At 41.4% G+C, this 11,561-nt stretch overlaps 1 protein-coding gene and 1 long non-coding RNA gene across 4 annotated transcripts in view; one reads left to right on the forward strand and one right to left on the reverse strand.

Annotated features, from left to right (window-relative positions):
- Positions 1-11,561, reverse strand: part of LOC138971789 (metalloprotease mig-17-like) — a 46,763-nt gene that overhangs the window by 30,765 nt on the left and 4,437 nt on the right. For all 3 annotated transcript variants that reach the window (XM_070344602.1, XM_070344601.1, XM_070344604.1), the window contains exons 3-7: positions 11,165-11,385; positions 9,040-9,114; positions 6,412-6,571; positions 1,178-1,331; positions 745-823 (exon numbers count right to left, since the gene is read on the reverse strand). In XM_070344602.1, coding sequence (XP_070200703.1) covers positions 745-823; positions 1,178-1,331; positions 6,412-6,571; positions 9,040-9,114; positions 11,165-11,385 — 689 coding nt within the window. The remainder of the gene's footprint in view (positions 1-744; positions 824-1,177; positions 1,332-6,411; positions 6,572-9,039; positions 9,115-11,164; positions 11,386-11,561) is intronic.
- Positions 1-11,561, forward strand: part of LOC138971792 (uncharacterized) — a 67,283-nt gene that overhangs the window by 25,122 nt on the left and 30,600 nt on the right. The window lies entirely within an intron of this gene.

An 11,561-nucleotide genomic window follows, 5' to 3' on the forward strand; every position in this document is an offset into this window, starting at 1 on the left:
TATGTTTGGATTAAAAACACGCTCAGAAAGTTAAAACAAAGAGAGGTACAGAAAAGCGTGCTATGCAGCACAGCGAAATCACTACCGCGCTGAACAGGCTCGTCAGTTTCACTCCGTTTTGCACAAGCGGCGGACTACGGTCATTGTGAAAAAATGCAGTGCGTTCAGTTTCATTCTGTGAGTTCCACAGCTTGACTAAATGTAGTAATTTCGCCTTACGCGACTTGTTTGAGTGTTGCGATAGCGTTATTTCAGCTTGTTTTCGTCTACGTTGTATTACTCAAACTGGCAAGTTCGAAGGTTGATTTCTCTGATAGCGTAAACAAATGAATTTTTCATCTTGTTGTTTTACTAAGTCTTTCTCTTTGTATGGTGGAGTGGAGTGCAGACGTGCGCAGTGGCGTGGTGGTAAGATTTCGGCCTCCTAATCGGGAGGTCGTGAGTTCGAATCCTTGTACACGCAAGCACAAGACCAAGTGCGCACGGAAAAGATCCTGTAATCCATGTCGGAGTTCGGTGGGTTATGGAAACATGAAATACCCAACATGCCTACTCAACGAAAGCAGAGTGAAGCTGACTATGCTCTCAGAGTATATAGTGTGGGGAACCCAAGTGGGCAAACGAGCTCACACGTAACCAGACAATTCTGGAACGCTGAAGAAGAAGAAGAAGTATTGTGGACATTTGTTAGACACGTACATTGTTAAATAAAATGTAAAACAAGTGTATGTTCATATTACTTACCCCATTAAAGATATAAGCAATGTATTCTTTTGCCTTCTGAATGGCGTCTGTACTGTTTCCATCTGCCTGACCCAGCCAGCTGAAATTTAAAAAAGAAAACTAGTAAAAGTTTATCCATGCATAAGTGCGCATTAGTTGTCATCGTGCATCACTCACTGCCAAACAGGCATTCGAGCAAAACCGGAATCTTCCGCTTATATCCATCTTAATCCATCGATTGTTAAGTACTTTTTTTAACACATGGGTATGCACCCACTGCGTTCCCCAGTCTCAAATGAAAGTCCTATGTTTCCTTTCCCCGCCTTACATTAACACTCTATCATTTTTAGAAATCACACTTTCCTTGTACTGTGACGAGTCACTTAATACAAGAAACTCACTGAACATCAATACTCATGGAGATGAAAATTAAGCATTGCTTATTGGGACTCACTATTTGTAGAAGGCAAAGTCCAGGGCAACAAGCACATCTATGAAGTAATCCTTAGTTTCCCGTTTAGCACGTGATCTTGGTACCGTGAGGCTGTGTGCACCTTGCAAAAGTGGGTCACCATGCTGTTTCCCTCTGGTCATACGTTTCACGTGTGCTGTAAGGTAAGGAAGAAAAGTGTGAGTTGTCTTCAGAGCAGATTGTCTTGGTTGTGTCTACCGAGGGAGCTTCTGGACAATTTCTATATATATATACGACTAGTGTCTGTCTGTCTGTCTGTCTGTGTGTCTGTGCGCGATGCGCGGCCAAGGTTCTCGATGGATCTGTTTCAAATTTGGTGATCATATTCAGGTACACCCTGGACACAACCTGGTCGATGAGATATTTCAACACGTGCTCTCAGCGCGCAGCGCGGAACCGATTTTGGTTCCACCTCAGCTATTTTGGTTCCACCTCAGCTTACCCGGGCCCCCATACCGACACACCATAGCCGCTACACCACATCACAACGCCAAAGTTCTCGGTGGATCTTTTTCAAATTTGGACACCGTATTCAGCTACACCCCGGACACAATATCATCGATGAGATATTTCAACACGTGCTCTCAGCGCGCAGCGCTGAACTCATTTTCGTTTTTGGGTTCATTTCACCATTATAAGTAACTCTTCCTTATCTTCTCCAGTGTTTGGCGTTTATCTCCCTTCCTTGGTTGTGTCTACCGAGGGAGCTTCTACTTTTACTAGTTTTCTTTTTTAAATTTCAGCTGGCTGGGTCAGGCAGATGGAAGCTCAGTTGGTAGAGCACTGGACTTGTGATCGGAAGGTCGCAGGTTCGAATTCGGGCCGGGACGGACACGGGTCAACTTTATGTGCAGACCCAGAGACGGAAGCCATGTCCCACCCCCGTGTCATCACAATGGCACGTAAAAGACCTTGGTCATTCTGCCATAAGTGCAGGTGGCTGAATACACCTAAACACGCAGACACCTGGGTAGCGCGACTCCGTTGCTGCTAGCTTTCCACTGGGAGGAAGCGACCCGAATTTCCCAGCGATGGGACAATAAAGCAATGAAAATGAAAATGAGAAAAATGAAAATTCGTGTGGCTTTCCCGTTCAGTTGTAAGTTACTACACTGCGCTGTCCACTGCGCTGAGCGTCTTCGGATATTCCCGGCGTTCTGTTACTGTTACCTATTTTTAGAAGGTCAACGCAGTGTACAGAACGTAAATTGGACCCGTAAATTATCCTCACTGTAAAAGTGCAAAGGTCGAATCAATTTATAGCCACGCGAAAAATACACTGTCATCTATCTCTCTATAGATACGGCTTCTCTGTGTTTGTGTGTGTGTGTGTGTAAGTGTGTGTGTCTCTATGTAAGCAACACCTGTGCATTCTTCAGTTCTGTTTGTGATGTGGTCTGGCGGCTTTTGTGTAAATTTATGTACTGGCCTTCCTTTGAGAAGCCATAACTTGCTCAGTCCTGTTTGAGTGGAGTTCGCCTCCAAAGGTGATTAACACGGTTACATTCGTCGACAAGGATGGGACTCGATATGGTCAGGAATGGCATTATGGCCACTGAATCATTTTCGTGCTGTTCCCATTCCACGAATCTGGGAGGGACCTAAGCTTGGCGGGTCCATAGTTCGGACCCGGCGAAGCCGGCGTACGGCTCTAAGTACTTCTTCCCGGCGAAGCCGGCTACCCGGCGAAGCGGGTATTCATTCTAGTGTTCAATAAGTTTATTACACCCCCGGTATAGGGGTGTGTATAGGTTTCGCTCGATGTGTTTGTTTGTTTGTTTGTTTGTGTTCGCATATAGATCTCAAGAATGAACGGACCGATCGTCACCAAACTTGGTGAACAGGTTCTATACATTCCTGAGACGGTCCTTACAAACATTGGGACCAGTCAAACACACGGTTAGGGAGTTATTGGTGGATTAAGATTCTACAAGGACTTATAGAGGGACATATTAATGGTCAAAGGGAAATAACCACACTTGTTAGCAGTGCCTGCTCAGTTGGTGAGGACGGGGGTGTTTTTCCTACCTCGGAGGAATTTCTTGTTTTCTGTATTATAAGTGTCCGTCTGTCTGTCCACTTAAAAGTCCCCTGGGGCGAGGATCAGTGACGGTAACTTTTTGTTTTGTCATAATTCAACGTTTTAATAATAACTTATCTTTTGTTATTTTCCTTTTTTTTTTTTTTTTTTGCATTGTTTATTTTGAAAGTGACTTGATGTGTTAAGGCCTAAAAAAAAAAATAGGTGTGGTTACGGTAACCCGACCTACCCTAATTTTAGGGGCCGATCCTATAACTTTTTATTACATTTGTCAAAAAAAAAAAAAAAAAAAAAAACCGAGTGCAATGAAAGCGACAGCGCGCGAGTCGCACACTTATTTCCCTGTCAAGTAGGTTTAATTTGTACACATTAGAAAAAAAAGTAAAAAAAAAGAAAAAGTGATTGCCTACCTTCCTACCCTATGTTTTTTGGCTATGTTACCGTAACCACACCTATTTTTTTTTTTTTGGCCTAAGGTGTATGGAAATATTAGGGATAGAGATGAGCGGCCAAATGGGGAAAAGACGCTTAGTTAAGGATTTTAATGCACAGGCGGTACTCCCGGGAAAACGGGGTATCATGCGAAAGTCATGCATATAAACTCTCAACCAACCGTTCCAGGAATCCAAAAAGTGGCATCTACTATGCGCAATTGTAAGTCAAAGTAGCCCGGGTAGTTTTAAAAAGTATACTGCACAAAAAGCACTTCATCAGAGCGAGTATACTAAGTGAATTATCAAGTAATTGGAAGGTGTAAACAGCAAATAAAAAGCTTGTTGACTGCAGCACAAAGTCATACGAACTGGTATACATTGGGGAATAGTACAACTTGATACCAACTTTTGAAACTAAATTTCACAAACACAAACAAACATGAAATTAAACGGGTAAAGGTGTTGTCACATCCAAGGAAAGGTATCCCTTTAACCATGGTAAACATGTGAAGTGCTAAATGTTAACCTGTGGTGCTTCTACTACCCTACCCCCTTTCCATTTTAAGAGAAAACCCGCTTCTAGCCTGAGAAAAAGTAATTGAAAGGAACATTGTAGTTTAAACAGATACTTAGTGAGATACATTTAAAGAAAAGGATTTGTCAAGCCCTTCATTTTAAGATCATTTATGAAACTTGAGTATTGGATATCAGAATCTTTCACAAGAATCACCACTGAATAGATAAGTAACATTGAACAGACTTCTGTTATCGATTTTCGAGCTTGCATTCATGGTTTAAATCAGTTCTTTATGTTGGACGAAATACCTATTTCAATTCTACTATATGTTGACAAGGACAGACTCCAGGTACGCTAAATCAAAACAAGTTAAGCTGAATAGTTTCAAACAGGATGTAAGCAAACAAACAGAATGCCTTTAATTTAATGTCTTGTTTTCAACGTCATGGCTGCATGGTTTAGCAACGCTAAAAAAAAATATATATATATCACCGTTGGTTTCTTGTCGGCTAAAAAAAAAAGTGTTCTCCTTTTCTGTGGGAATCCGTGTAATATTTAGCACTAACTTGCTTCAGCCTTTGTTTTATTTATGCAACCTCTATAATACATGTCAGTGTTATTTGAATGAAAACAGCTACGTATACCTCCTAGCCTGGTCTGCTGCAGACATGGCCGGGTAATTAAGTTTTCGTATGTCAATGCCTTGAGTATGAATGCAGGCAGTTGTGACCACCCTGTGAGCTACCAGGGCTCACAGAACAAAAGCGTCTTTCGTCAACTCCTGAGGTTCCCACACTTTTTATTACAGCTGTTTCTATCCTGCCTTAAAGACACACTCTTTCCTGTTTAAACGATTCGGCTGACCGCCTCAGGTTCAGCCAGGCTTTTACGTAACATCAGACTATCCTTCCATTTGGACACATACCAAACATCACATTGCTGTGCACAGTGGGATCGTTCAAAACAATATCTTGACAGCTACTTATGGCAATCTGCGAAATTAATTCATAAAACAATTCCAATCCTGCACAGAAAGAAGCAGTCATTGGGTAGATTTTTGGTATGAGTGCAAGCGGAGGGATGTTCTTATCTCATTAAAAAGGCTTAGCAGAATTTTTTACCGTTAACTGTCTATCTGTTTATCGATTTTGGCAGATCTGAGCGAAATTGCTTTCACGGAAAGGACTGAGCCTTTGTGGAGGGTATGGGAATATGTAACTTGTTGATGTTTGGAAGGTCTTTTGCGCAGTGCAAAGTTCTTCCTGGTTGGCGTTATTTGTTCTTGAAGAAAAGTTGTTACGACGAGTGAACTGTCACGTCTTTGTCCTCCCTACCACCATGTGGATACGAACAAAGAGTGTACTGTCCTCCCCTACCACCATGTGGATACGAACAAAGAGTGTACTGTCCTCCCCTACCACCATGTGGATACGAACAAAGAGTGTACTGTCCTCCCCTACCACCATGTGGATACGAACAAAGAGTGTACTGTCCTCCCCTACCACCATGTGGATACGAACAAAGAGTGTACTGTCCTCCCCTACCACCATGTGGATACGAACAAAGAGTGTACTGTCCTCCCCTACCACCATGTGGATACGAACAAAGAGTGTACTGTCCTCCCCTACCACCATGTGGATACGAACAAAGAGTGTACTGTCCTCCCCTACCACCATGTGGATACGAACAAAGAGTGTACTGTCCTCCCCTACCACCATGTGGATACGAACAAAGAGTGTACTGTCCTCCCCTACCACCATGTGGATACGAACAAAGAAGGGGGGGTAGGAGGAAGACAACTACGACGACGACGACGACGATGATGTTGTTGCTGCTGGTGCTGCTGATGATGATGAGGAGGAGGAGGATGACGACGACAACGCCGACGACGACGATGATGATGATGATGATGATGATGAGGAGGAGGAGGAGGAGGAGGAGGAGGAGGAGGAGGATGGGGGAGGAGGAGGATCAGGATTAGCATGATGATGGACTGAGCCAGTAAGCAACTTTTAACATAATCTATATATATATTGATTCCATGCGCCTATGAGCCCGCGCGTCTGCTTGTGACGGACTATTTGCGCCTCGATATTTTATTTATGTTCTTACGTTTTATGTTGTTTATTGTAATGCTGTAGACACCACAGCTGAGTTTCTCCTCGTTGAGATAATAAAGTGTTCTATGCCTATGTCTATGTCTACATTAATCAAACGAACAAACCTTGCACGTGTTGATCATTGTGCGGTATGTCCTGGACGAGAAGAAACTCATAATAATCGCCCCTCGGGTCACGTGCTGAGTTGTGGGCTGACTGAGACTTGTCCGCCGCATGAGCACGTGACACTCTGTACTTCCTGCCCTCTATGTACAAGGTGCCAGCCTGAAGACGTGGGACAATTAGATATGAAACATGAAGACCAATTATCCATGGTACGTCCACCATTACGTTTATGTTTCTAGCAAGCAATTCATTAACAACCCATAACAACCTGACCGAGCGATTTCCGGAATTATTGTAATACCAAAACTCCTAAGGTAGTTGTACATATAAAAGGTCAACGATATGCAAATGATGTACAACGTACGTCAATTACCTAAACATCTACGGAAGTTGTAATTGTATCAGATCAACGTTCTACAAACAATGTATAAAGTCAAGTACTTAAACAGTAGTGAACAGTCAGTGTATAGTCACCGTGATGCAAATGATGTGTATGTTATATTATATATGTTATTTGTATTTTAACCGAAATATGACATTTTACACAGATCGAGGCAGTCAATGTTCCTACTAGACCTAGCAGTCGAGGTGAACAATGACTGTCGAATTTTGTGTTAAATGTCATATGTTGGTCAAAAATACAAATAACAGTTATGTCTCGATCGATTTGATTTAGAATGTCTTATATTTATTACGATTGAACGCACAACAAACACGATCTATTTTTTTTTTTTTTATCTCGGCTAGCCGCCTAAATATAATTTTTGTCGGACTCTGACGTCACATGGCTTGAAGAAGGAAAATCCAATGTTCAGTCGAGATATAGTTACCTACCCAAACGTCTATAAGGTAGCTTTAAGGTAAATACATCTTGTAAAGTATTCCAAACATTTTGAAAAGTCTAGGTTTTTAAAAATTAGTTTTTCGTTTATGATAAATAGAAAATCAACAGCACAGACATGTTTCAGGTATATAATGAAAGAAGACTCTTTTCTCTACACGCACAATTAACTTATATAAGTGTATCTCGTTCTCCCTAATCTCAGTTTGATGATAACCGCATGAGTCGTCGCGGCTCAATTAACTTATAAGTGCAAAATTCAGTGTCAAGTAAAGATAGCTTTCAGGCGTGGTTTTCGATTAATTATAGTGTTTTGTTAGTTCCAGCGGTTGAGTAAACCCCAAAAATTATAGTGAATGTAATTTTGGTCTTGCCATGACATTAAAACCTTTATAACGTAAACTTTTGTTGAGAAAATGGCTGACATTATACAGTGTTTTGATCTATTCTGGAGTATTGCGCTGGAGGAAGTACAGGTTATCTGCGTACATAATTGATATTGTTTGAAAGTCTGGGTTTGAAATGAAGTCTTTTGTTCACATTTTGCCAGGAACACTGATGCAATTTACTTCTTACTGGTGACACCCTTACTGGACAAAGATATCTCGAGTTTGGTCATAAATAGTATTACATTCGGCAGTATGTTTTGCAGTTATGCTAATGAAAGTGCCGAAACCCATCAGATCATTTCTTTTAAGACCATACGTTTGCACAATTACTGATCCTGAAAGTTGCGGAGTACGAGCAAAGGGGCATTGTGTACGTAATCGCACTAAATTAATTTCATAATATAGAAGTTTTTTCCTCGCTTTGATTGCTTTAATTCCGTTGAGATGATATAAGCATCATGCATACCGCTACGCTTGCTGAACATCCTCAATCTAAATGTCCTGTTTTTGTTAGGGTGTAACATATAGTCGAGTCACCCATGGCCATATTTCGTCCCACAACTTGGTCACCTTGTTCCAGTTTCGTGTCATGCGCGAGTAGTATAATAAAATATGTACACAAAGTAGGGTTACCTACGATGAAAGATGCCTGAAGATATAATTGTGACATTCAATTGTATAATTGCTTCATTTGAAGCTGTCAAAAATTACAAATGGGTTTCAGTGTACTCTTATTTTGCAACCAAGGGCGATAACTGTCGCCTGATAAAGCCACAAGTTCAGAAATTGAACATGGTTTTGTTCTTCAGATAGGGGACTTGATAACCTCCAATATATACAATGTGTCGTGACGTTGTACGGTAGGAACATATAAAACGCTTATGAAGTCAAAGGCAAAATTCTCAATAACTATTGGACAGACTGTTCATATAGCATACATACAAATAAATGACATCGTAAAGCAAATGATACTTTTGGGTGTCTGAAAAGCTCTTACAAGTTCAGAGCTTTTTTTCAGTAGGTCTTTCTCTGAAAGGTCCATGTTCCTGTTAATAAGATAGTACTTTAGGTAGATCGTGACCCATTTCGGTCTTCGAGTTTCAGCTAGGTTATCCTTTGCACATGTAGTTTTGGTGATGACTAGGTTTTAGTGTTGATCTTTTAATTTCAGGCCGACAGATTGACTATGTTCTTCACTGTGTGTTTTGTTGGGCAGCTGTAGCTGAAAATGCTATTTGGCTAAATTTAATGTCGATTTCAGGGAGAAATATGAGATACCATTAGAAGGAGTTGAACTATCGAAGTAAGTTACTTTAGCAGTACATACAATCCCCTTTAAAAATCAATTAAAATGAATGGAAATGCGTTTCAGCAATACATAATAATTATATCCTCACAATTTCCGGCCCTGTCGATGTGCACTTCAGTAAAAATGCTGCTCCATTCTCTGAGTTTTGGTAAGCTGCACTTTCCTGTAAATTGACAAAAGGAATATTACCATCCCGACAAGGTTAAATCCTGGATACATCTGCCAAAATATTGATCAAAACAAGTACCTAACCTGGTTACTGGTGTGTCTTCTTTTTCTTTGTATTTAAAAAGAATATGTAGAGACATGAAATCAAGAATGAAAAAAAAACTGAAAGAAAGGGTGACGGGGTCAGAGAGAAAAATGGGTTTAGTGGTTAAAGTGCACCCCAGCTCCATCCCCACACGCTCAACTCCTAACCACAAATTGCACAGACTTCTTCGTCGTCCATGGGCTTAGACTCCCACGTTCACTCATGTTTTTAGCACGAGTGGTTCATGACGTGTATGACCGTTTTTACCCCGCCATTCAGGCAGCATACGCCGATTTTGGTGGAGGCACGCTGGGTATGTGCGTGTTTCTATAACCCACCGAACTCTGACTAAGGCACTGGCAGGTTTGCACATAGTTGACCTGGGAGATCGGAAAATCCACCACTCTTATAACCCACCAGGCGGCAGCGACCGGGATTCGACTCACGACCTCCCGAATAGGAGGCCGACGTCTTACCATCACGCCACTGCGTCCGCACACAGACTAATCCGCCTGGAGTATTACTAATGGACATTTATCTACTTCACCCACTAAAATAGAAATTTCACTTGAGGTTCTTTTTTCCAAAGTAGATCTATATTTTCTTGAACTCAAAGGTACACTCCTTCCCGTGAAAACTGTTCTGCTTGCCGTGTCAGACCTGGCCCGGTGTAACACGAGAAAATGACTCCCACGAGATTTTTATTCCGGAGTAAACATTTCGTACGAAAAAGTTACTCCCTTTACGAAAAAGGCACTCCCCCATTTCACGAGAAAATTACTCCCCAAGACAGGTGAGTTCCGAGTAAACATTTCGTACACAAATGTTACTCCCCTGACGAATAAATAACGAATAAATTACTTCACCCAAACACAAGCAATTTAACTTCCCATGCCAGGTGTACGAAATTTTTACTCCCTTGTCCCCTGTTAGTCTTGGTGGTGGAAGGGGTGGAAGGAGGGTACGTAGCGCGACATTCGTGTGCGCGAGATCACGTATTGGCATTATCCCTTCGCCCGCATCCCATTTTTGCATACGATATTTTTACTGGAAGTAAAAAAAATGGGGAGTAAAAATTTCGTGGAGGGAGTCATTTTTTCGTGCCGTGTGGAGTTCTTTTCTCGTACGAAAAGTGCACTCGGAGTAAGAATTTCGTACGAAATATTTACTCCGGAGTACATTTTTCGTGGAGTAAAAATTTCGCGTTACACCGGCTTTCAACAATAATAACAATAACAATAACAATAACAACATTTTATTTTCCATTTAAATTAACACATTCAAACGGAAAATTGTCATTCATTTACATAGGATAAGACCAAACCTTCTCTTGGACACGAACCAAAAGTCAATAGCCGGGCTGCTTCCTGTGTTGTGTACGAAACTAGTTCATACAAACATCTCACTGCACACAGTAAGCACCCGGGCTGTTCAATTTCATTTTTGTTATGTGACTAAATGGAAGGATGGTCTTTACCAATGTCAAAGCCTGGCAAGGTCTGAGACGCTGATCCGACATCTTTTCACAAAAAGGACGGTGCCTTTAAGTGTTTTGTTTTGCCCCTGACTGGTGTCTTCGAACGTTTCGAAAACTGGGCTTACTTGTAAAACGTTTTTGCAAAAGAGTCAAAATTTATAATAACATAAATGAGCGCTTCTTGGGTGATAACGCGAGACAACTCCTGTGATCTTGCCGCGAGGTTCCGCCCGTTAGGCTACCATTGTCTTTTTACCGTATAAAATGCACGACTTACACACGAACTGTTACCAAACCGATATGCTATTTGGGACCAATCCACGTTGTTTTTTTTTCCTTTTTCGTGTGATCTTGCCGCGAAGTTCCGCCTGTTACCAGCCGAAAGAAAGAAAGAAGGGGCATAACCTCACCAGAACCGCCCATTAAAACAATTACAAAGGGAGAGTATTGTGACTTGGCTTCAACAGCTGCATTACGTCATACCTTTCTGTGGCTGTCTGTCTGAGAAAAATACACGGCTCCATTTGTCCGTCGTTTGATGACGTAGGCAGGGGCGTCCGTGTTGATGACGTCCTTCCGGTGCAGAACCAGGAACTCTGGGAAGGGTTTAACGGACTTTATCTCGGCATGTAACGAGTCTGGAAAGCTGCATGGTGATGATTGGTTTTGCTGAATGTTCAATGTAACTGGAAACACATGCCGATCTGCAGAAAGACATAAATTGATATATTTTTATTTTTGTTAAGATTAAAGAAAAACGATCTGCAATGTTCATGTCTCTTCGCGTCACTGTTATCAAGAATTCAAACAAAATATTTTTTAAAAACATGAAAATATTTCAAGATACTTTATTTCAGCAGGTCGTAAAGTTAGAATGGAA

This window comes from Littorina saxatilis, linkage group LG7 (assembly GCF_037325665.1).
Source record: "Littorina saxatilis isolate snail1 linkage group LG7, US_GU_Lsax_2.0, whole genome shotgun sequence".
NCBI lineage: Eukaryota > Metazoa > Mollusca > Gastropoda > Littorinimorpha > Littorinidae > Littorina > Littorina saxatilis.